Raw genomic sequence first — 26,912 nt, 5'->3', positions numbered from 1 at the left:
AGAACTGCAGCTCACTCACTTCTCATTATATCATTATATTACGATACTATATTGTCTTGCGCTCTTCAGTACCTACTATGACTGCTCATCTGTCTAGCGGAACAATATAACATTCGACTATAATAGACCCCTTTTTGACCCAACCTCTTCTAATTCCTCCAGCTGTGTCCTGTCGCCAGCTGGATGGGACGCAGGCCGACATCAGTGAGTGTCTGAAATTCGCCAAGACCATGCCTGCCATCACTCAGCGCTGTCAGCTCCCCTGCCAGGATGACTGCCAGCTGACCAACTGGTCCAAGTTCTCGTCCTGCACAGCTGACTGTGTCGGGGTCCGCACTAGAAAGAGGGCATTGATAGGTGAGATCACAATGGCACAACATAAATATTGAGCTGTCGTTCTGAAGCCTTTTCAGACAAGCCTATTTGCACTGTAGTTAAAGTGTTTGTGAGCTACCAGGCAATTTAGGGAGTAATGTTGGTGGGCAATGATCCAAGAGGAGTGAAACACAAGGTCAGAAATCTATTCAGATTGTTCTTGCCAGCTAAATACTTCAGTGGGATTAAAGCCACAAATCTGAAATAACTCGTCAGACTACACAGTTGCCTTGTGCAACATAGTCAATCATTGATGCACCTCCATGAGAGGATACTGGAAAAAGTGAACTTTAAATTGTAAGTAAAAGGATTTGAATTACTTTTATTTTCCAATGGTGTAAAAGTTGAGTATATTTTTGACCCAATCAACTTAGCTTAAAAGAATAGAGAGGTAATGTAGTGCATGTAGACACTTTTAGAGGTTATGCTTTAATAGTTTTTAGCTTTAAATCAGAAAAGAGGGGGTGTGGATTTTGTAGTTTTATCCAGAATCTTATATTTGGGAAAGGTTATCAGTAAAATTATCCTTTTACCAGTAAAAAAATATTCCTTCAGGCTTAGACTTTTTTGTTGCTGACTTAAAGATCATTAGGTTGTCCTTCCTTTAAGTGAGTGGTAAAGGTGGCATACACTATATTCTGCTGCTTCCTGTAGGTAATATGACCTTTATAGACAGATTATAACATGCAAAAGAGCTCAGATGTAATTGACAACAACCATGTGTGAATCCAATGCAGGATATACTCTGCAAACCTCAGCTGTAATGAGTTTAATGCAAAAAAATACAGTCATACCAGTTGATGACACCCACACGCACAGATAGAGATGTGATGGGATGTTAGAAAGACAGTAATCAAAGTCATATTGTGTTTTTTGTTGTTGTTTTTTTCCTTCTTTTTAAATATGAAAACCACTCCTACCGAAAGGCTGCAACAAGAAAAAGAAGTTTCTTGCACAGTGATCTATGATTAACGATGCTTGACATGTCTGAGGATAAAAAATGTCATGCTGTTTCAGTAAAAGAGCACTCTGCTTGAAACGATTTTGCCGCCGTAATCTATCATGAAGAGTTGCCCCCCTCTCTCCCTCTCTCCCTCTCTCTCTCTCTCTCTCTCTCTCACTTCAATGCATGTGAGATGCTGCGTCATCTGGCCTCGTTGTAGTGAGTACACTATTCCAAATAAGGCCTTGTAAGTTGCCTCAGCACATCATGATGAAACTCGCCGGCTTTTCAGCCTAACAGAAACAGATATCCACAGACACCATCAGACAGTCACCTCTCCCAAGGCGTTTGTGTTCATCCCTTTCTCTCTCCACTCCTCAGGGAGGAGCAAGAAGAAAGACAAGTGCAAGAACACACAAATGTACCCTCTGAGTGAGACCCAGTACTGCCCCTGTGACAAATATAATGCCCAACCGGTGGGGAACTGGTCAGACTGCATCCTGCCCGAAGGAGGCAGAGTGGAGAGCGCACTGGGGATGAAGGTCCAGGGAGACATCAAGGAGTGTGGAGAGGGCTACCGCTACCAGGCCATGGTGTGTTACGACCAGGACAACAGGCTGGTGGAGACTTTGCGCTGCAACAGTCACGGTGAGTGTGTGTGCAGAGGTTTAATCAGAGAGTTTGTTGGTTTGTTAATACGTTTATTCACCCAAATTACACACATATAAGTGGTTTCAGTTACCTCTAGAAGTGTGTAGTTGTTAGTGCTGGGTATTGTTTAAAAAATAACAATATCAGTACCAATCCAAGTAAACTTAAAGTGATACCAACACCAACTGAGTACTTCATTCGATACCCATTCCACATTTTATACTCTTGCTTTTATCCGGTGTAACAGGCGTGTAGTGTAGACACACTTTAGAGCGGTGGCATCTTGGCTGCTGAACTGTTAAGCGTGCTAACTTAAATTCACCACGACTTCACCACAAACGGGTTGTAGCTGCTGTGGCAGTGGGCCAATCACATGTCACATTAAATCGAAGAACGCTTACGTTGATTTGCTGCAAGTCCATACAAATAGTCTCTGGGTGCAAAAATAAGTGATTGCAGGTATCATTTGACAGGAGACGTTTTGATACTACTTGGTTTAAATTTATTTCGGTCGATACCTTAAAAGGTAACGACTACCGATACCCATCCCTAGTAGTCATATTTATAGGTTTACAGGTTTTGCCATTTCTGTCTTTGAGCCTCCACTTCAACACAATGGAGGTGAATAGATTTTTTAATTGATTTATTTGTTTGTGGTGCTCACAGTATTGAAAAATAAATGACACACAGACAGTTTCTTGAAAGAGATGTTTCAGTTGAATTGAGATAAAGCTAAATGTTGGGCTGAGGTCAGCTGGAAAATATGTTTTATTCATAGTTTGGATGAACTGACGTTAAAGTTTGGCCTTTGACCCCTGATGATGATGGAAACAGCCTCTGACAGAAATCTGCATTAAAGCACATAAATACAATGCTGGAGGTGAGGTACATTATGCAGGAAATCCTGTTTTCCTCGGCTGCCATGACTTCTTGGTTTCAGGTGAGAGAAATACTGTAGCACATTGGAAAGCTGCAGATGCAAGAATAACTTTTTGTTCTGTTAAATATTCATCTGAGGCGAAGGGTTTTGTTTGTTCACATCGGAAAAGCCCCTCCCATGGAGGCTCGCGACTCATTTTGAATACCGAATTTTCACATAAGGAGGCCTGTTTCTGGCACACTCCTTGTCAGAATCATTTGTCTCCTCGTTGTAAGGTCTTATCTTAGATCCAAAATACTTCAAGCAAAGAATCCGGGCTCAGAAACTCGTTGTGAAATTGCTGTGAAATAGAATGCGGGAAATGTTCAAATGAATACATCAGTGTTGTGCATATATAAACATGGTTTTAGTCTCCTTGTGTGAGTCAGATTCAGATATGCGTCAGTTAATCTGAGTGTGGGTGTGACAAGAGCACATCGTAAGGACGGCGTTGTATGTGTGTGTGTGTGTGTGTGTGTGTGTGTGTGTGTGTGTATATGCTTGTGTGTATTTGTGTTTGTTTTTTGTCAGCTCGTCTGCATTTTTACACCTATATGAATGTGAGCGCGCGTGTTTGTGCATCCATGCATTCTTCTTCAAGCATCATTGAGCAAAGAGAAAAGAAATATTCTTTTAGGTGCGCACAAAAAAAAAGAAAACACATTCATGAGGCTTGGCGTTAGCACATGTGAATCCCACAGATATCATTAAATCTCTGTTTTATCCCCCCTCATTCAGCCGCTCCTCCGCCGTTGTCTCTGTCACTCCCTCCTTCATTTTCTGTGATGTGTTCTCTCCATCTCAGCCATCATCATCATCACTTTTAATCTTGATAGAGGAGAAGACATGGTCCCTTCCACGACTCTGTAGCTGACACAATGCCCTCGGCTACGATGGCGATCAGGCAAACTGTGTCAGTGTTATCTCTGTATTCCACAGACATCAACAGAAAAAAGGGGGGATTATCATTAAAAGTGCCCGTTGATCCAAGCTTTGTGCTGTTGCTCACTTCTCAGATTGCCTCCTTCCTTTATGAGAGGGTGTGAATGTTATAATGGAAGATACTGCAAAGTCTTTTTTAGCAGTCTTATTTTTATATTCAGGGTTTGTCGCAGGAAGTAACAATTTGAGAATTATGAGCTACAGAGAATAATATATTAGAAAAAGTTTGTACAAGTGGCACACGTTATATATTCCCCTAGTCGTATGAATGTTGACTGACTGCAGGATGTAATAATCAGCAGCACAAGAAGCAAATAACATCCGAATGACAAACTGCTGATTGTATTAGTTCCGAGCAATAACTGCAGTCAGCCACAAAGAGATCTAATTAGTGTGTTTGTCATGTTCACTGTACTACAAGCCAAGTCCAGACTGAGGCCGAGGAAGTCAGGGCTCGGTTAGTCTGCCATCATAATGAGGGACGATATTAATGCAGTTTTCAACCCTGTCATGGTTTTTGTTGCAGACGAAATTGCAATCCCATCTCACAGAAAAACTTATAAACATATCAAACGTAGAAGAGAACTTGTGTCTCTGAATATGTACCAGTGAAAAGTGTGTCCAAAGTTTTGCCTGGTACTGTATGTATTAACATTCAAGTAGGCTAATTAACATTAATGTAGATATTCAAACAAGTAACCTTTAACCCCCACATACTGTTCATATTCTAACCCATCACAGAATTTCCTCACAATTAGTCCCAATAACAAACTTCATCAGTCACAGATAAATGTGAGATTAATCCTTAATTAAGCTTTCAGACAGCAGAAAGATTTTTTTAGTTTTTATTAGGAAGAAAAAAACCCCCACTATTTAATGGTCTAATGTTTATAGGACAGGAGAAACTATTTTAACAAATGATATTGAATGTGAAGAATGACATTTTTGGATGAATATATGTCGAATATATTTCCTTCTTTTTATGTTAAGTTCATCAAATTTCTGGCTATAAGGAAAAAAAAGTTTTGTTTTTTTTACTATTCTCAGATGTAAAAATGGTTCAAATGTGACCCTGAACAGTAAGTAATGGTTAAATGGCTGCTAAATACCATTAATACTATGCTAGTAGGGGAAATCATATAAGTACCCTGCAATGTCTTGTATATGACAATTCATATTCTTATATACCATAAGTGACCCACGATGTTTTGACCTTTACCGTGACTCAATGTAACAGAAAGGCTCAGGGGGCTTCGGCCCGTCTTTAGCAGGATGTGGGAATCTGGTCACTGCAGGAAGCCACAAAGGGGGTAAAGCTTAAGGGCAAGCATCTTGCTGAGAAGCTGCTAACTTGAGCAGTGCTGCAGTGAGCAGATTTGTTGGCGCATGATGAGCCATATTGGTATTAACAATAGGAACACACTGAGGGCCTGTGTGTGTGTGTAATTGAGTCTATGCTGTTTTGAGTGTTACAGCATGTAGGCACTGTGCTGTTAAGGTTTCAGGACTGAGGTCTATGTTTGATGAGGTTAGTCAAGTACATCAAAGGCTCTTTCTGGCCTGTAGTGACTTTTTTCCCCTTTCCTCTGTGCTCCAACCTGAGTATGATTGTGCATCCTCAGTTATTTTCAAAAGGGCCCAGGGATTAGACTTCCCCCATAGCCTCGGAGATGATTGTAGTGCAGGAATGTAGCAGGTTAAAAATCAGGCAGTAATATTGGATGGTTCCTGAAGCCAAAAGGTGGACATAAAGCTTCCCGGGCCAACCAACTGTCAAGTGGATATAATTTGGGTATAGAAAGCAGCATCATGGTGAATCAGCCACACTTTATTCCTTCATGGTGTTCAGTGTTTGCACCCACGAGCCCTGCATGCAAGTAGGTCCTGGCAAGTGTAAAGAGATTATTTTTTTTTTGAGTCTCATTGTAAACTACTGTGTGGGTTCAAACAGTAGTCCACCAGCAAAGGACCTAATGTACAGTACATGTTCTGCAAACTGTATATTACAAATAGACAAAATATTTTCTTTTAAGAAATATGAGTGCAATGACAGGTGTATTAATTAAATGGTCCTACAATAATCATGTCTAACAGGCAGATTTTACAGAAGCAGTGATTACAGCAGTACACAAATGAATGTTTTATAGCTTAGGAAGACAAAAATACTTTAGGTTCGATATAATAAAAGTGAGAAACAAACATTAGTGTCATGAAGTACATTGTCTCACATTGGGGCTTATGCAGGTCTTAAACCAGCCTAAACATCTCTAAAGCAAACAGATGTTTTATTATCTTTAACAACAATCGCTGGTCAGCTGATCCATTTGCACGTTTTATACTTTCCACATTATATAGTTGTCTTCTTTTTCTGTATTAATTCATCTCTTACAGGAATGCCAGTGGGCTCAACATTTTTCACTTAAACACGTTATCGTTAGCATATTAAGAATAATGGTAAAGGACAAAACTACGCTGACATACCATCTGTTGATCACATTACCTTATGCTCAGTTGCTTAATATAAGGATACCATGCTGATGTTACGAGCAAAGCGTTGCCAGATTTTGGCTGATGCTGAAAAAAGTGTGTCTTCTTCTAGATTCAGTTCAGTGCATATCTGAATCATTTCATCATGAACATTTCAGGTGAAAGTTGGCAGTCACCAGTTAGGAAAGCTTATTACAGTGGTGACAGCTGCTTTGGGAACTACATTAGGAGCTTGTGCCAGGTTGCAGGTTCACCACTAAAGGCAACGAGAGCAATCTCCTACCTGGATTCAGCCCAAAAGCTTCCCCGAGAGCCTGGCAAGACAACTAACAAGTTTATATCAGTTGAACTACGTGTGAACTGCTGCCTGAGATCTGCAGTATTTTGTACTGTTAGTGAACTTTAAGTGACAGCATCAGTGATTCAGAGTGACTGGACTTGACAGGAGGGCCTGCAGTGGGAGGTCAAAGGCGATGAAGCTTATTTTAGGGGTCATGCTGAACTCAGCAAGGTGCTGAGGTAAAGATGTTGGTCCGGACTCAGAGGCAATGGAGTGTAAGGAGGTCAGGCAGAAGTGTGTGTATGTGTGTGTGGATATGATCATTACAGTATGTCACTGTCCATTGCGTTGGTGCTACTGACAGGACTGTAGTCGTCACTGGTTTAAGAATACATTTATTTTATTGTTTTTCTTTGTCATATTTGCTTAATGAAATCTTACTGGCAGATTGGGCAGAAATATCTTGTTAAGACCCCAAATATCCATCTTGCTAAAGTGTCTTGAATGCAGCAGTAGTTTGTAATGAAGTTAAAAGTGTGACATTATTTTAACTGTAAAATATAATAACTGTATAACTGTAATAAATATGCTTCGTCTCTCTGTGACCATCCTAAGCAACACTGAGGCTACGTTCAGACCAATATTTACACTGCACCAAAAAAAACCTCCACATTGATTTCAATTAGTCCACAGTAGGAGGCTCAGTCAAAACAATTAGAGTTGAAGCTAGCTCCAACATTGCTTCAACACTTAAATCAAAAACAAGTGCATATCCTCTTCCTAATTACTCTGTTTACTCTACCTCACAGTGAACAAGGCACAGAGGAATTTAGTGTGATAACTTCACTGAGTCATAAAATCCTGTCTCATAGTTTTATAAACTGCTGTGCGATATTTTGGCGCCTGAAAGCACACATTCCCACACCAACACAACCCCAAGCAGCTTGGTGTGTCAGTGTGAAACATAATGCTACTAAAAAAGAACAAGATATTTCCCAGGTTAAAAAAGGGAGAAGAATACTCACATATATGTACGTTGACAAAATCTGACTAGCCTTTATGGGATTCCTGTGTAACTCATTTAAAATCGTGGGAAGTGTGCTGTCAGCAAATCTGTCAGTTAGTATATCGCTGCATGTCTCTCAATGAACAGCAAAGCAGTCTTAAAGAGCCCACATCAGAAAGAGGAAGTGCTTAGGAACCCAGTGAGACACTCCGCTTTTCCGCCTCATTCACCTCATTGATTTTCTTAATCAAAGGCTAAACTGATTTACAGACCAGTGCTGTTACAAAAGCCAAAAAAATATACTACTGTAGGTTGTGTTTACTAAACAGGCTCTCTGAGCATGTGAGAAGAACATTTTATGTATAAAACTGAAGGCTCAGAAGAATCATCTCTTTCAACATATCTGACTGAACTTTGGCCTGTTTACTGGCAAAAACAGAGGAAATCTCAGCCCAGAGATGGAGATGGAGAAAGATCACAAAAAAACCCCAAAAAAACCACAAGCATAAGAAGCAGAGTGAGATGCTTAAAACCAGGCCTGTTGAGTGTGCCATGACCCTGTGAGCTGAGGGACATAGATTGAAATAATGAAGCTTGCTGCCAGACGTAACCACTGCTTCGGTAGATGTTTAGACCTTTATATAACAAACCATGAAATTGGACCTCTGAGCGTGGACCCTGTTTTCATTGCACTGGGCTTAAAGTCTGTAGGTGCATTTAGATTAGTTTGTGAAGTATCAGTGAATAGTTTGCAGAGCTCTTAAAGTTCAGCATTTCCCCCATCAACTATTTTAAAGAGCTCTTGAACTTTAATTGTCCTTTGTAAGATCAAGAAGAAAAACTAAGCTCCGGGAATTAGAATAAATGTAGTTTCATAGTGGATAAGGAAAACAAAATTCTTCTAAGGTATTGAAGAACTGACCAAGGCCATTTTTCCTCTAAAGTATTTATTCTCAATCCGGAGGCTAGCTTCCTCCTGTAGGGATGCAGAGAGAGCATTTTCTTTAGAGCTAATTTCCTGATTCAGTTTTCTAGTGAATGCCTTTTTCCTTCTGAAATAATTAATAACTGACTAAAGTACACTGTCTAACAATTCACAAAAACAGCCTGAAAAGTAGCAAATCATCATTTTGTCTTTTAGTTTTTCTTCTTATGTGTGTACACAAATATACCATTACAAGGCAAAAACAAGAACCACCATCACAAAGATAAAAAAACCTCTTTTTTGCCCTCCTTGCAGGTTACATTGAGGAGGCGTGCATCATCCCCTGTCCTTCAGACTGCAAACTCAGTGAATGGTCTAACTGGTCGCGCTGTAGCAAGTCCTGCGGCAGCGGAGTCAAAGTTCGCTCCAAATGGCTCCGAGAGAAACCTTACAACGGTGGACGGCCGTGTCCAAAACTGGACCACATCAACCAGGTACTAAAACTTTTTATTGAGAGAAAACCGAAGCTGTTTTATTTGGTTTGCCATTGTTTCTTGAATATTTATGAACCATTCTTGCAATATATTTATACTTATTACAAGTGTGATACACATTAAACATCTCCAACACTGGAGAGAAAGAAATTAATTATTGATGAATAATAAGCGTGAGTGCAGAGCTTTCCTTTACCTTCCCCTCATTATTGCTGCACTCATTTTTTGCTGAGCAGCGACAGTGCAAAAAAGCAACGGGTGCTATAAATGGCTCCCATCTACCATATTAATGCCCCTCGGTGTGCTAGTTGATTCCTTAAGGTTTCCATGATTCGCAAAAATGAAACGCTTTCCAGGCCTGTGAGTATCAGCAAATGCAGATTAAGGTTGTGCTGATCTACAGTATGCCTGGCAGTTTGTGTGTATGTGTGTGTGTGTATCTGCTACAGTAAGTTCACACAGGTATTTATGCTAGAGGCTTTTCTGATTATGTCCTCTTGAACGTTACATTAATCATAGGTTCTACTCTATATGAACAGTTGGCATGTGCTCATTAATCCATCTGTCTCCCTTTAATCCACCCCAATGCTTGCCGGATATGACTCACTGCTACAGGCCCAGGTAAGAGCTGCTTCCCTCAGCTATTTGTTATGTAGTCACAGATGTTAAGTGTCACCAAATGTCAGTGGGTCACTGACGGATAGATGTATATATTTACAATAGTGTAGATGTAAGTAAACAAGGTACTATCCAATTGGAGTTTTATTTATACGGACATTTGTCAGAGGCAGAGCTGCTCTGAGTGGGCAGAAGAAATCTGAGCTAAGCTGAGCCAAAAACTTACTGTGTATTAGGCACAACTTTTCAAGGATAACACAAAATATTGATTTAAAAAAATTAAAAAAAAAACATTGTAGAGGCCACATTTTTCCATGATCATTAGTTGGCCTTGTCCATTAAGGATTCTCTTGCAGTAAGAAAATGAATCTGCTCCTATTTCTATTTTATACATAACATCATATTCTGTCCTCAGGTCTATGAGGTGGTGCCGTGTCAGAGTGACTGCAATCAGTATGTGTGGTTAGCTGAGCCGTGGAGTGTGTGGAAGGTCAGCAATGTGTACTTAAAAGAGAACTGCGGTGAAGGCGTACAGACCAGAAAAGTCAGGTATTTAACAGCCTTTCTCCCCCTCTACCTGAATCTATGTTTATGTACATTTGTATAAGATGTGGTATCCATAAGTGCTAAATACTTACTTACTTTAAAGTAAATTCCCAGCAAAATACCCAAATGAGCTGTTTTTCTGTTTTAATATTATAGTAGATAGAATATGGGTTTGAGTTTTGACTTTTGACTAGGGAAAATAAGCAATATCATGACATCACTTTGGGCTTTGTCTGCTTTTCTTTGCAGCATTTGGAGGCTGTCATTATACTCACATCAATGTGACTACTTGTTGTTACATATTTTTTAGGGAAAACATGCATAACACTCATAAACATGATACTGTTTTGGCTGGATTAACCTTTCTAACATGGTTGGACTGACAGTCAACAACCAACATTGTTTATGGTCCTGCACATGCAAGATATACACTGTAATTACACTATATGAGACTCATAATACTGTAATTAAGTTGTTTGTGGTGCATACATCCTAATTCTGTAAAAACAGGAAAGAGAAGTACACACACACACACACACACACAAATTATAATACACAGCGAAATAGCTGCTAGACACAACATCAATCTTTTGCAATGACCAAGTCTGTTATCTTTTTAAAATTGCTAGTGGTTCAGTGCTTAGGCTACAGAGTGAGTAAATACTCTACTGATGTGGAGCCAAGTCTCAAAAACAACATTCAGAGCTGCTGAAATTGTGAGTTAAGATAGTAGCGATCCTGACTTCTCTTTATCTTGTCTAATAGAGGACAAAAAGCTGTAATTTAGAGGAGATGATTCAAAAAAATATGGCTGAAGAAAGCCTGGATTCAGTTTTGAATAATATATTCTTGCACTGAATCTATTTATGTATTTTCAATATATTTACATGGTTTAAAGATAAATTGATATTGATTGATAAAAAAATAAGGGTGCAACGTCCGGTATGTAATTCACTTTGTCTTCGTTCAGCCTCCAAAACCAGTGGAGTTCATGTTGCTGTGACCAAATACAGCAATTGTTTATTTTTCTTATAAAATTGACCCTCTTACCCCGAGGGACACACCCCACTGCTTTAGAAACACATAGGTCGTAAAGTGATTCTTGTAACTGCCAACATGTCCAGTTAAAATGAAACATGAGGCTCCAGCGTTCCTTGGAGCACACATCAGCAGCGTTGGTGAGATACGGTCAGATTCACTGTGTTTCTTGACCATTCCCACAGATGCATGCTCAACACCATAGACGGGCCATCAGAGTCTGTGGAGGACTACCTCTGTGACCCGGAGGAGATGCCCCTGGGGGCCAGGGAGAGCCGGCTGCCCTGCCCCGAAGATTGCGTCCTCAACGACTGGGGCCCCTGGAGCCGCTGCAGCCTGGTGAGAGCTGAACCCACATCAGAAAGCAGCCGCTCAGTTGTCTGCCACAGAGTAGATATGGGGATATCAAACTTGTGTGAAGCCCATGGAGATTTATCTTGATATCTCTTTCTTGTCAGAAATATTTTCTCGGAGGCTCAAGAAATTCAAAGCGTGGCAGCACTGTATTATTGAGAGCAGTGTGTGAATCTTTGTCAACAGGTTATTTTCCACCAAGGAGGAATATAAGAGATATATGAACTAGGAAACAGGAGAAAAATGACTTATATATCAGCTATATTACACTGCCCTCACTTCGCATTCAGCAGGGAAGGAGGATGATTTATGATAAAGACTCAGAGAGCTCCTGAGCAGGTTTCCAAATTTACATTTAGTGAAACACACACACACACACACACACACACACACACACACGCACACACGCACACACGCACACACACACGCCCCTGCATACATCAGCAGTGATGTAGTGGCATAAACATAAAGCTGGCTAAAAATATTACCCCTAGTTTGTGATCATCATTTGGCAGACAACCACAAACAGTGAGGATAATTTGTTATACTCTCAGAATAATGTTGATTTATGGTCAGATTTTACAACGATATTACAAGCTAATTAATGTTCTTTTCAGCGTAAAAGTTTATGATTAAATGAGTTGGACATGAAACTTAATCCACCTCTACATCACAACCTGAGAGACCCTTTTTTCAACTCTCTGTGAAATATGAACACATTGCAAATAGACTTTTTTTTAAAGACACACCGATTTCCTCACAGAAGTACAGCACACACCTACAGGCTGCAGCACCTATGCAGTCTTCGCTCTTCCTTTTGCAAAACATGTAAGATGTCAGAACATCCTGTTCAGCTTCTCCACCCCTGACACCTCAGACTTGTGGTAAAAAGACATTTTAACTGCTCTGATTTCACCTGCTGTTCTCTCAGCAGCACCCTGGCCATTGTTAATCAGACCCCATTCTCTCCCAAAGTGCTTGACACACCGACTTCCTGCAATCCCAATCTCGACATGTAGTCTGCAGTGACACCAGCGGGGCCTCTCACATGTTTTATTCATCATGCCAGCAATGGAGCTATACAAAAGGCTGTCATCTACTCTCTTCTCTGCAAGCAATGACCATGTAGAGTCTGATGGTTTACTATTCCAGCAATATCCGTTTCAGCTGTCATGTCATTTCCCACTGGAAAAAAATCTAATTCCACATTCTGGGAATGCCAGGAGAGAGAAGTAGGAAAGGGTCTTTTTTTTTATTTCTTTACACAGTGTTAAAGCATCCCTCTAGGGACCAGGCAGACACTTGGAGAGCATGTTGACATAAAAGATCTCTGAGGAATTGAGACCCAATAAGCTTGGAAGTAATCCAAAAGCTGGTAAATTCACAGTAATTGACTTTCAACCTTTTTCTCCTTGACATTACGCTTATATACTGCAATAGAAAATACATTTCGAAGACAATGTAATGCTGCCTGGATCGAATTAGAACATATCGAGAAAATGTTGTTAATTAATGCATCTTGGGTAGAGTTTGTTTAATCTCAAATAATTATTTGTTTGTGAGCCTTAATACCCAATTTTGAAGTACAATATCCACCAAGTAGAAACTACAGCATTATGAAGCTTTTTATGGTTACGTTTAGACACTGTGGTTAAGTTTAGGGAAAGATCATAGTCTTGATGTAATACAGAAAAATACCAGCAGTTATTTGAAGCTCAATATACTTAACCTCAAGATGCAAACCCCTTTATCTGGTGTTAATGTCCTTTATTTTGTATGTCCACCATTAGGGCTGGGCAATAAATCGATATTATATTGATATTGTGATATTCTATAGATGTCGTCTTAGATTTTGATTATTGTAATATCGTCATATGGGATGAGTGTTGTCTTTTCCTGCTTTTTAAAGGCGGCATTACACTAAAAATGTAATGTTATGAGCTTAACAGGCTGTTCTATTATCTGCCTTTATCCACAAAAATCTCATTGCATGAATATTTTGTGAAAGCACTGAAAGTCGTCCCCTACAATATTGTCAAAATATCGATATCGAGGTATTTGGTCAAAAATATTGTGATTTTTGATTCTGCCCATATCGCCCAGCCCTACCCACCATCCATCAGGTGTCTAAATAGAGCACTTTATTCATGCCTGTAAACATAATCCAACACAATGGAATTGGGGAAAACAGTTCAGTAGTATATAGATTAGATGACAGGGTTTCACCAGGAGCTTTCTGTAAACAAATGGCCTGGTCCTGGTCAGCGATACATCTGTATTCAGCTTTTATCACTTTCTGTAACAAGTAACATTTTCTGTAGGCTCCAGTTTTTAATGAGGAGTCTCTATTTCAGCCTTGCACCAGAACCAACAGTCGACAGCGGACGGCGTACACCCTCCGCTCACCCAGCGTGGGACGGCAGTGTCCGGACTCAACCGACAACGAGCCCTGCAGCCTGAACCTCAACTGTTTCAACTACTTTTACAACATCACAGGTAAAGGAAAGATCAGACAAGCTCAAATGATGAACTGTCTTCATAAAGTCACAGAGTTTCAAATGATTGGCTTGGCTCTGTTAAATTATGAAAACAGATTGTGAGTGTTATATGCTTTTTGGGTTGTTTTTTTTCTTCCAAAAATGACAGTGCTGTATGTGTTTTGGATGGAGCAGCTTTTTGGGTGTGTCAGGGTTCAGCGTTTCTCAACTCAAACCAAATCACTGATATGAAAACAGCTCTTGAAATGGAAACTTTAAGACTCTCTGTGGACATGAGTGCAAACACAGCTTCCTTTTCAGAATTGGCTTTTCATCTGTTCTGACAGCAAGGGAAGAAACTGATAACTGACTCATCCATTTTTTATTTTCAACTGCCTTATAACTGTATTTTTTCTACGGGTAAGACAGTCTCAATACCTGCGAGGCTTCATCAAATCTCATGTAATATAATGATGAGGGAAAGTTAATGGAGCTCCTTCTTCACAGCTGCTCTTTGTGAAGCTCCTCTCTGATCACAGATTGTTTTACTTTCCACAGGAAGGTTAAACGGTCACACGTTACGTTTTTTCTGCAAATTCCTGCAGTTACGACCATTAAAGCGCGGAAGATGCCAAGAACAAGTAAAACGTTTGACTATTAGCCTCTGTGGGGTGAGTGCTCTGCTCAGTATCACCTCTGCGTTTACTGCTGAAAACAGGGGGGGAAATTGTTGATATCTCTCTAAACAGAAAGATTTGATCTGGCAGCTTTCCCAGGCTCGCCTTTTTTCTAATCTGCAGGATATCACACCTCCACATCACGTGTCGCAGAGGCCACACTTTCACATTTCGCTCTGGAAACTGTACTCATAAAAACTATTTCAACTGCTCCCATATTTCATTAGGATTTCTTGTGTTGCCTTTAGTACTTCTGCCCCACATTCTCAACCAGCTTCCTTCTTTTCCCCTGTCTTCCCTTTGTGTCGTTACTCCGGGAAATGTGACATACAAAACCTACTGCTGCGTTCACAGTTGCATCCAGGCATCCTAGGGTATATGTGCATAATGTACGAGCAGAGATTTTTATTGGGTAAAGTGTTCTCTTTTTTTAACCTATTGTTGATGCTGAGACCATCCAAACTGCTACTGTTGCTCTTTCTTGTCGCAATCTCCCTATTTCAGTCCCCAGAGTGCCACAAAGCTCCTCGGCAGGAGATACAATTCCCTGAGTTGAGCTTGCAAACGAGCTCACTGCAGCTAAAAACAGCCACTCATCTTTGTCAGGGGATGGCACATTTCGTGAGTGATACCTCAGCCTCCCTGTTGCTGCAGAGTGTTTTTTTTAACAACAGCACACACACATTTTGATTTTAAAGGCAGTGGCACCCTAAGTCTGGAGTGAAATGTTGTATTTTTTCGCTGTATAAACATTTTTTTTTGGAGGGGCCAAGGTTCAAGGCTCATGTGGCTCTGGATTTTACTGGTGAGATTTATCGGGGAAACTTTAACTGATGTTGTTTTATGAATCCTGGTTGTTTTTGAAAAGAGAGAAACTTAAATCTGATCACCACACAGCTCGCTTATGATGTTGGCATGAAAGGATACTGATGGCAGCCAGATTTATTGGATTTAAGAGAGCGGTTATAAACCCTAAATGACCTCTTTGCTCAGTAATCATCTGTTATCGACAATAATCTTCGCCAGCCAGAAACTATTTAGAGTCTGACTCCAAAGACACAATAAAACACACACACACACACACACACACACACACATACACATACACCAATTACTTTAAAGCATTTCAGTAGTACTTGAAAGTTATAGCAGGAGGGACTGCTGGCAGAGGGAGACAAAGTGTATCATGCAACAAACGTAATGAGCTGAAGTCAAAGTAACCGTATGGGAGAAGTACAAGGCATGCTTACTATTCTGCTGAGTCATCTCAAAGCTCCTAATGGTTCATTTGTATTCGTGTCACGTCCATATGAAAAGATCTATCAGATACAGTGCAGTGAAGGCAGAGAATTTTAGTTTATGTCAGCCACATAGGCGGTAATTAATTTGATAGAGCTGCACTGTGTCGACTCACCATAAAATCTACAGATTTTAATTGATATTTTATATCAAAATCCTAGTTCTTATGCTCCCTCAAGCATGATGCATATCAATAAGCATAAAGATCCCCTTCCAACCTCACCCATCATACAAAACCTTCAGCTAAACAACTTTCAAAGTAACATGAGGCAACATGGTGCGACAGTGCATTTCAGAGCATTCACCCTTAAAAAGACACACCATGGTTGGTTCTCAGTGTCTGGGATTTATTCATTCTGAAGTGTAAAGAGTTTGTGACAGCTGAGGCATTTCAACACTTTTGAAGAACGTCTCCTTGTGTTTTATCCCGCCACATCATCCCGCTTCGACTGAGCGTACATCGAACTACAGAGGCTGATCGCTATTGAAAAGCTGTTTTCTTGTGACTTGAATACATCCTCTGCTCCCTCTCCTGCTCGCTGCCGTCTGAATCGTGTTTCCCTCTCACCTGCCTCCCAACTCTGCCTGCACCCAGGGTGGTAAAATCAACATCAGCAACCTGCCGAATCCTGGCAAATATTTATTAAATGTGGTGAAGCGGTGTGCTCCACAGTCTGACAGGTAGTAGTCATCATGCAGGGGTCATATTTCACTGTAAAATGAAATTCACTGCAGGAGGTGTGACAGGTGAATTCTGAAAAATAAATGATACCAACTAACCTTTATTTATTTACCAACACATCTCTATGAAGCATGGAAAATTATAACTCAAGAGAATATTTTAGACATTGTGGATTGCTGTTTACTTATTAGGACTTTTAACTTGACTTGAATTTGCCCCAATGTGTTGAGATATCTCTCAAATAACTTTTTTTTTTAGTTGGACTCGCCCCAAAAGATTTAACAAAGCTGCAGTGTTAACATTAGTGGGAAGTGGCTTATTAGCTGATTATACTCAGTGCAAATGTTCAAGTATTAACAGCATCACTTATTAATATCACTCGTTATACTGAGGGTGAGAGCTGATGTAGCTCAGGAATCCCTGCTCATCTGGTTTGGTGACAGCGAGGTTGCAGCTTTAATTCCTGAATGGATCTTCCGCATATAATTAGCCAGCATTAAGACATTTTGCTACATTAGAGTCAAACCAAGAAAAAAAAGAAACTTCCACGTAAAATGAGCTTTTTCCTCCCAGCCTGCTTGTAACATGAAAAGATTCAAATATACCAAATACAAGCTTTATAAGCCGCCTAAACAGCGCTGCTTAACACGTCGGTCCAAAATCTCAATCAATTAGGTTGAGATCTGATGACTGCGGAGGCCATAACATATGATCCACATTATTTTCATACTCATCAAACCATTCAGTGACCCCTAGTGCTCTACGGATGGGGGCACTGTCATCCTGGAAGAGACCACTCCCATCAGGATAGAAATGTTTCATCATATGACAAAGGTGATCACTCAGAACAACTCGTCAGCTCATGTAAATGAATCATTATTCGCTGGTAAAATCTCAAACTGCCCCCATGTGAAGAGAAGCATGTAAACTGAGGCTACCAGTCATTCTGAGTCATGTTATTCAAACAGAGCCTGGAGCTGAAATCAGTCTACCGAGCAGATGAATAACACAAGAAAATACTATAAACCACTCCATTCAATTGAAACACATACCCAGTGAACTTAAAATCATAAGTCCATAGACTTGCTGTCTGTCTGTTGTCTGTCAACAACAGTATGTGTTTATTCAACTTCTGAATCAGGCTACTGTTAATCATATATGGATAACCTTTCAATTATATCTCCAGTTTCATAGTGCAACATATAACATACATTCACATACTGTGTATTCATCAGCTGCTGCAACTCTCTAACGGCAAAAACATGCAAATAGGACAAATAACACCCTGAGATACAATCCAGCTCATTCACAGTTACATAATTCAGTTTCATTCCTACATGAAATTTAAATAATAAAAGACACAAATCATATTGGAAACACTTGCTTGTCTTTCCACCAGTATAAAAATGTTGTAAATGTGATAAACAATGTGAAAAAACAAAAACAAAAAAGATCAATTCCTGGCCTCTGTTGTCGGTTGTTGTTTCAGCCTGGCACCTCTGGACCTCTGCTGTGTGGATTGTTACGCACCCACCCCGAGTCAACTTTATATTGGCTGATGTATGAAAACAAAACAGCTAAAAATGTCAGTGTCAATGTGTTCTGTTTCTCCTCAGATTGGAGCACATGTCAGCTGAGCCCCAACGCTGTATGTGGGAGTGGTATCAAGACCCGGATGCTCGACTGTGTTCGCAGCGACGGCAAATCAGTCGACTTGAAATACTGCGAGGAGGTGAGACCTGCAGATGATTCCTGTGGCGTTTTCCTTTTCTACTTCCTTTTTTTCCCCCCCTTCAATTTTTATTCTTTCTTGGGCAGTTTAGGCTTTGCTTTTCGTTCTTTGACACACACCATTTTTCTTAATGACTTAATCACATCACTCATTACAATATATTATCACACCCTTCCAGTACTATTAGGCCCACAGCAACATGAAATATTCAGAAGTATTCCCATACAGAGATTGTTGTCGTTGCTTCAGGCGGAGCATTTTATTCATTCATAATGTGTCTCGGCTCCATGTAATTGTAGCCGGCGGGCTGTGGCAGAGCCGTCCCCACAGCTATTTAACCCTTGGCCCACTTCATCATCTGGCTCATTCACAAAAACACATTGTGTCAGAATGGCTTTCACAGAAGCCTCCATATTCCAACTCTGCTGGCCTGATGCTGCAGAGCACACAGTCTGTCCCTGCCAGAACTAAGGCTTCTGGGAATTGTAGTGCTGCGAGGTCAAGCCGGCCACAGATTGGATCCGACCGTGCAATGACTATCAGGCTGGTGTTGTGAATGTGTTGATGTTAGTTATAGATTAGCACCTTCGTTTCCTACTTGTGCCACAGTTGAATTTGGAGAAGAAGTGGCAGATGAACATCTCCTGCATGGTCGAGTGTCCCGTCAACTGTCAGCTGTCAGACTGGTCGACCTGGTCAGAGTGTTCACAGACCTGCGGGCTCGAGGGTAAGTATCTAAAAATTAACTATTGTATGATTGTGTGAATGGTACAAACATTGCAGGTCTATTTAAAACAATTAACTTGACACTTTTATCAAGAGCAGTTTTCAGCATGTGAACTGCATGCTGGACTAATGTCTGTAACATGTAGAAACAGGCCACCTTCTCTTGACCTGTATTCACAGTGCACTTTTTAAAAGTTAAAATCTCCGGAAGACAAAGAAACAAAAAAACAACAACACATAAAAAGGAGACTCATTTTAAGATTTGATGTAAAACAGACTGAGCCTTGGTCATTTCAGCCAAACAAATCAAGTTTTAAATCTTCACTTTGCAAAAAAAAAAAAAAAAGGGCCTGTAATCCAGCTCAAATGGGATTAACCAAACCTCACTGGCTTGGCTGGAGATTCAGTTACTGCTAAACTCATTCTGTGCAGCCAAAAACTGTTGAAACCTGCAGAGACCTATGCTATAAATTATAGTGGTGTCCCCACTAAAAAGAATATCATACATGTCTGATTGATTTTCAGATAAAAAATATGTTTGCCTCATTAAATGCTGCAGCCAAAAAATACATCCAGAGTCTTGGATTTGGATATTTCATTCAGTCTATATATCATGTAGCTTCAGTGAAGAGCTGGAAAAAACCGATACCAGATATGCTGTATATTGTATTTGATAGTTTCAGACAATGTAAACGGTAAACTGACTGCGTTTATATGCACTTTACTTGCACTCAAAAGGCTTCACACTGACATTAATACACTGATGGCAAAGGCTGCGCTTTACAATTTTCTAATGCTCACTCACCCCTTCACACACACACACACACACGCACACACACACACACGCACACACACACACACACACACACACACACACACACTCACAGTCACAGTTCAGTATATTTACCAAGGACACTTTGACATGCAGACTAGAGGATTCGGGAATTGAAACACCGACCTCCTGATTAGAGGCCAACCCGCTATACCTCCTGAGCCACAATGTGGAATAAGATGATTTTAACAACCCTACAGAATATTTTCATTTACATGCATATACATGTACTGTATATATACATTGAACGTTGTATTGGCCACTGCAGTTGTTCCTCCTGTACACACTGTCTGCACCCTTCTGAAGTGCTTTCAATGTTAGAGATAAGGGATAAGGACTTCTTCTGTGTAAAAATGTATTTATGGAGTTCAACTGAAGCTCATATGAAGCTTTAACCATCTGAGTTATGATGGGTCTTCCAAAGCTGCGGTCTTTTAGGTGCAAATTCCCTCTTTGTGTCACTAAGCAGACAGTGTTTGCCTGATTAACTATGACAGAAGAACAGTGACACAAAGAGGGAATTTTGTACTAAAAAGACAGAATAACTTTGGGAAGATAACATTTGATTTATCCAACTCAGACTGCTGAAAATTAGTTTGTTAGTTTTTGTTTTTTGAAGTTTGGGATGTATTTTTTTACGCAAAATTAGGATTATGGATTTTGTCAATTAAACCGATATTAGTTCAAGATGGGATTTCTTTGTTTCCAGAAGAGGAAAAAAACTATTACAGCAGATTAATATTGTGATTATTGAGACTCGAAAAAACCTCCATTAAACACACAAGAACAAGACAAAAGCTAAATGTGAATTACATTACAAATTGACCCAGGGGTCAGGTGTAGCTCAGGTGTGCCTGAAAATAAACGTGTCATCAAGCAGATGTTGAAAACATAATTAATGAAGTGTGATAATGTGACAAGTCTGAGGTTAACTGTCATTCATTTTCATTATAATCCAGCTGATGTTCTCATCTAATTATGCTTTGAGTGAGGTCTGATGTAGCTCAGAAAGCTCTGATCGCTGACTGGTGACAGAGGTTATGGCTTCAATTCCTCACTGGATCTTTGGCATATGATTTGCTAGTATGAAGATATTTTGCTGCTTAGAGTCCAAACAAGAAGAAAGAAACCTCCAAGAACAATCATCTTGTTCCCCTATTTGACTTTTATTGTCAGTTTTTGTGGAGCTTATAACGTGAAAATGTGTTAATACAGAAAATGCACCCAAAGTTGACTTTATAGAACTCAGCAGCCAGCACTAAAACACTACTATGATTGTACTGAGCAGCTCCAAGTTGTATCTGCATACATGTATTATTATTTTTAATTATTATTTAAACCTTTATATAAACTTGAAGAACCATTGAGATTACCCTTATTTACAATGATGTCGAGTTATAAACAAGTTAAAATAAAAACAAGAACAAAAACACAAATGAAAATCAAGTAAAACAGTTACAGTGTGAAACAGGGAGGTTAATGATCAAGGTTTTAAAGTGTCCACAGGTTAGTAGGCTATTAGTTTTGAGTGTGTGTTGAAGATCATTCAGCACCAGGAATAACTTGAGGTCTGGAGTTGCTAGCGTACATCAAGTTTTATTTTCTGTCATCATTTGTCTCAGGTTTTGTTGTAATGAGCCGACCGCATCAACATTTTTCTGAGCATGCGTGCACCAAAGTACTCAGGCGTTGCTGTTAAAAAAAACATGAAAGCTCAGCAAAAAGTACTTGAATAACTTAAATTTAAGAAAAGTCCCATATCAGACACTTCCTGCTCCCACAGGACATATTTGGCTGGAAGAACTCATCGAAGCGAAAGTGAGGAAGTGTTTATTTAAGAGACAGCGCTTGCTTTATAGTCTTGCAAAAACGACCGGCAAATATTTGTCCTCCTGTATCCTGGTTGTTGGTGCTCCGGAGGTTCGCACAATTGATTCTGTCCCTTTACATCCTCCTGCTCCTCGAGGCTGAGTGGGGGAGCGCTTTGAAGAAGAGGCGCTGTAGCGATATAGTTGCAAAATCACAAGGAATAAGATAAAAGTTTGAGAAAGGCTTAAGCGGTGAAAAGGGGGGACCTCATTTTGCTGTGTTTGTGCGAGTGGGATGTTCTCTTTCTGGAACAGGTTATGAATAGTTATGCTAAGTTATGTTATGAATAGTTTTCTGTGTGTGAGTGTGTGGGAAGGCTGGTTTGTATGTTATCTGTTGAAAGGTGTCGTAGGTTGGCAAAAGTGTATTCTGAGGTGAGCTGATTTCTGGCACAGCGCTGTGGAAATGAAAGCGGGATGTGCAACACATGAAGGGTTTTGATATTTGCGAGTGGGCGGTTTAAACAGGTAGACAGGAAGGTTGCATTTTGAAATGTGTGTAGGCTCTCTCTGTTGAGTTTTTTCAGCTAATTCATAGCGTCAATTCTGCACTTAAATCAAACGGTCTCCGAGGTGTTAGCTGCTGTGATGTATTGGATTTATTTAAAGAGACTTTGCAGATTGATGCAGGAGAAAAGCTGTTTCACTCAAGTGGACCAAGAACCATCTGCATGTCAGAGAAAAAGTGCAGCATTTCAAGCTATTTAGAAAATCACGCCCTAAGTGAAGTGCTGTCGTGCACAGTAAGATTAATTTGAAGCATTCAAAGCAAACACACATATGCTTGCATTTAAAATGTTGCTGTTTACAGTGGGAATGAATGACTGCTGTGTGTTTTAAACCACAATGGTCACTCCATTAGCAAAAATCTGTTTTCTTTTAGTTTATTGTGCAGAAAATACAGCATCTCTACACTCTGTATAATTGTATTATTTTAGCAGGAAATAAAAAGCTCTCTTCCATCATGCTGGTAAAACACAAGACCCAAGTTTCAATACTAAAGGAGGATTGGAGAGGAAACTGTTGTTGGCTTTTCTAGCTCCAACGTGACTTAATTTAATTTAATAAAAATGATGGTTGTTTTATTGAAGAGTGATATTTACAAATAATTAGGTAATGTAACCATAGCTACACAAATCATGAGCATTTTCTCTGAGTTGGACACAAAGGCTCAAAAGCAAATGTTGAAGAAAAGACATGGATATTAAATAAAAGATAGATGGATAGGTATTTATTGATATTTATTGATCTTTCACATGAAATGTCTTGGTTACAGCAGCTACATCCGTAGTCAAGAAAGCCCCACCTAACATGAAACACATCTCTCTACAACTATCCACAGGAAAAACTAAAAATAATTACTAACATACCCAAAAACTCTTCTAATAAAACAAATAAATATATGTAATAAATAATAATAAAATACTAGTATGGAAAAAGTACCCTGCAGTATCTATAAATATCTAAAAGATATGAAAAAACATAAAAAAAATGATAATGATACACTGATGACATCATTCCCTCTATGTGTTTTTTTTTTTTTTTAGGTAAGATGTGGCGTCAGAGGTCGGTGGTTCAGGCCTCTCAGGGTGACGGCCGGCCCTGCCCGCCTCAGATGGAGCAGTGGAAGCCCTGCCCCGTCCGACCCTGCTACCGCTGGCAGTACAGCCCCTGGTCTGAGTGTCGGGTGGAGGTATGTTAATAAATCATAGCATTATACCGTAATCCAGGGGCATTAAATATTGATAACTGTATCGACTTTTTCTTGTCAGCTACGAGAAATGCTACTTTGACAGGTCTTTTGGCTCCGTCGAGATCAATACGCACAAGAATTTGAGCCAAAAAGTGGATTTTTGGAAGGCAGAAATCTGAGCAATGGGCAAAAAATAATGGAGCCTATAGTATTGATGAACAGCCCCATCAAATCCCTGCCCATAGAGTTATTTAGTGGGGAAGACAGTAAAAACCAATATAATACAGTTTTAATACTAATACATTCCTATAAACCAATACCATTGCCAAGAAATTTGTCTTCCCTCACACCTCATTTCTCATTGTGCACCACCAGGGCAGATTTCTGAAAGAAGCATTGCTGTGTGTCATAAAGCAAACTTTACAAGCCTGGTTGTTGTTTTTATAGGGAGGCAGGGAGACGAGCCACCGCCTACAGTTCATTTAGATCATTGGTTCCTCTCAATTAACTTCATCAAGTGTCCAATAATCTCAGCCTCCCTCGAATGAGAGAGACAAACTGATAGAGACAGAGAGAGTGACAGCCAACACTTCCTAACTACATTTAATGTCATGTTAGGTCAACTGTACCCATTAAAAACTGCATGTAAGCGACAACTCACAGTGAACGCTCTCATTGAGTTAATAATACAGGATGTTTTTCAGGGCTATAAAAGTCTTAAAATGTCTTAAATTAATTAAAATTAACAAATATTAGACATTAACTCAAATAATTAATTTCTAATAACTCACTCTCAAAATAAATATTTTATCTGATTTATGTTTTACAGAAAATTGAATCTGAACTTGTAAATTATTCTTTTTATCAGTAACTAAATGGCTTTTTTTTTTAAAAGAGGTGTCTTCATTAGTGATTTATATCCACCAAAGAGATGAAATAATTGTCTTTTATGGTTGAAGAACTGATTGAAACCGTGTCAAGAAGAGTGTTTGGAGAAAGGAAAAAATGTTTGTGACGGTTTTAATTATACATTTGTATTTTATTTCCTTTGATTTCAGAATCTAAAGTAAAAATGCATGTCTGTTCAGAGAGTTGATAATTATTTTTATTATTATTAGTTAATTATTTTTAAAAAGTGGCATTGGTTGTTCGCAAATTCTCAAGTTTAAGTACTCCACTGAGTACTCTTCTTCTCTCTCAGTCTTTTTACACATACAGTACCAGTCAAATGGTTATCATTGAAGTGAATGGGGAACCTTTGACTGATAATGTCCAGTAGTATTTACCCACAACCTGTTAACATTGAGTTCCCATTTAAATTACGCCAAGTTTACAGAATATCAGCATCCTCCTCCTGATTTGGCTTTTAAACTCTCTCCTTATCTTCATCTGCTCCGTGGGGATTTGTATTGATTTAATAATGAAGATCCATCGAGGATAGTTGCTTTTACCTTCATTACCTTTAACTTCATAAAAGTTTGGGGACGACAGCGTTGTGTGCATCAGTCTCGAATTGCAACTTTAAAGAGTATGTGTCATTAATATTTCATGCTGTTAATGTTTATATGCACTTTGTAAAAGTCAGCACACATTAATAACATTAATATATACTTTCAGCTACTTTAAATGTCTTCAGTTAACTAAAATGAAGCGGTATTATCATGGTCACTTCTTCTTCTGTGGTGCTCCTGTCCTGTCAGGGTGTGGTGTGCGGACACGGCATGCGCTACCGAAACCTTTCCTGCTTCGTGTCGGACGACTCAGGCAACGGCGAGGGCAGCCTTGTGGACGAGGAGCTGTGCAGCAGCCTGGAGTTGTCTGTTGATGGAGACAAAGAGATCAGTCTGAAAGAGGCCTGCACCCTTCCCTGCCCAGGTAATAATGCTGCATGAGCAACCTCACAAACTAATGTCCAAACAGTGGGAAGAACAGAAGCATTATTCACATGGAAAGGATGTTTTCTTTTAACAACCTGAATGCCTGTGTGTGTGTGTGTGTGTGTGTGTGTGTGTGTGTGTGTGTGTGTGTGTGTGTGTGTGTGTGTGTGTGTGTGTGTGTGTGTGTGTGTGTGTGTGTGTCTCCCTGTGAGATGATTCAATTAACACTACAATGCGATACACTGAGTTTTAAAGCCCCATTAATACAATTCGATTCAGCCACAATCTGTATTGGATAATTTTTCTATTTTAATAAGTGTGACTAAAATAAATTATTCCCACAATTATTTCAAATACTGAATCTCCAGAAAATGATGTCGTCTGCCAGACCAACAACAATTAAGTGAGGCTGTGATACTAAAATTACTAATACTAAGATACTAATATGATGCTTAATTTGGTTTATAAAACCATGTGAGCTCAAGTGTCTGTAAATAAAACAGCCTTTAGTAACCAGGAGCAGTCAGGGGCCACTTAGAAGTAGCATTAGCTGCTAACGCTAATCTTTCTCAACTTGTGTTGACTGCTTTTTTCACTAACTTCACTGTCAGCACATGTGACCTTTTTGAATTAGTTAAAGTAGGTTTCAGCTGCCAGTGTTATATTTTATGATACACTTTTATAGGAAATAGGAAATCATTCCTGTTTATACTGGCTTGTAAGAAAGTCCTTCAGAGAGTGCTTTCAGTGTAAGTGATGGGAGATAAAATCCACAACCTTCCTTCAGGCAAAAATGTATTTAAAAGTTTATTTGAAGCTAATATGAAGCTTCATCCATCCAAAGTGAAGGCTGAAGCGTCATATTATCTTCAAATAAACTTTCAAATACTTTTTTCCCTCCCCAAATTTCATGCTGAATTTAGGTTGGATCTGTGGTTCTGTATTGATGTAGCCAAATCGCCCTCAGTTATTGAACTGATTTATCTTTACAGCCACCGTCTACAGGTTAATATAACAATGTACACACCAGCATTACTGAGATAGAGATTAACAGCAAAGCAAAGTAGTTGGGAGCTCTCTAAAGAAAGGTACGAATGAAACAATCCATTACGACTCTATTGTGCTTTGTAGAGACACAGCAGTTTGATTTATATCACAAAGCAGCGACTAAAAATACTTTTGTAAAGGGTAGATTTTATTATCTCTAACCAATAACACTCAGTATATATTCATGACCTTTAAAATCAGAGGGAGGGGCTAACCTGAAAGCTGTATAAAAATATATGATAATAATAAATGATATGCATTATGGGAGATGCTTTGTGTAACTGTGCTTTTGTGCGAGTTAAATTTCCTTGTAGGTATTGTACTTCACTGCCTGTAGTAACTCAGACAGCCCTATGCTCTCCTCTGCTGTGTATGTGTGTAGTCTAAATCATGATAAATATTCCACTCTACTCTACATCAGAGG

The 26,912-nt window shown here is 39.5% G+C and overlaps 1 protein-coding gene across 1 annotated transcript in view; it reads left to right on the top strand.

Annotated features, from left to right (window-relative positions):
* The window catches only part of thsd7ab (thrombospondin, type I, domain containing 7Ab), a 147,893-nt gene that overhangs the window by 99,592 nt on the left and 21,389 nt on the right, over positions 1–26,912 (top strand). The window contains exons 15-25 of the mRNA XM_062422842.1: positions 163–357; positions 1,700–1,966; positions 8,844–9,022; positions 9,638–9,643; positions 10,056–10,189; positions 11,410–11,563; positions 13,933–14,074; positions 18,330–18,445; positions 19,055–19,172; positions 23,419–23,564; positions 25,265–25,439. Coding sequence (XP_062278826.1) covers positions 163–357; positions 1,700–1,966; positions 8,844–9,022; positions 9,638–9,643; positions 10,056–10,189; positions 11,410–11,563; positions 13,933–14,074; positions 18,330–18,445; positions 19,055–19,172; positions 23,419–23,564; positions 25,265–25,439 — 1,632 coding nt within the window. The remainder of the gene's footprint in view (positions 1–162; positions 358–1,699; positions 1,967–8,843; positions 9,023–9,637; positions 9,644–10,055; positions 10,190–11,409; positions 11,564–13,932; positions 14,075–18,329; positions 18,446–19,054; positions 19,173–23,418; positions 23,565–25,264; positions 25,440–26,912) is intronic.

This window comes from Scomber scombrus, chromosome 7 (assembly GCF_963691925.1).
Source record: "Scomber scombrus chromosome 7, fScoSco1.1, whole genome shotgun sequence".
Taxonomy (NCBI): domain Eukaryota; kingdom Metazoa; phylum Chordata; class Actinopteri; order Scombriformes; family Scombridae; genus Scomber; species Scomber scombrus.
This window is presented reverse-complemented; position numbering and strand designations above follow the sequence as displayed.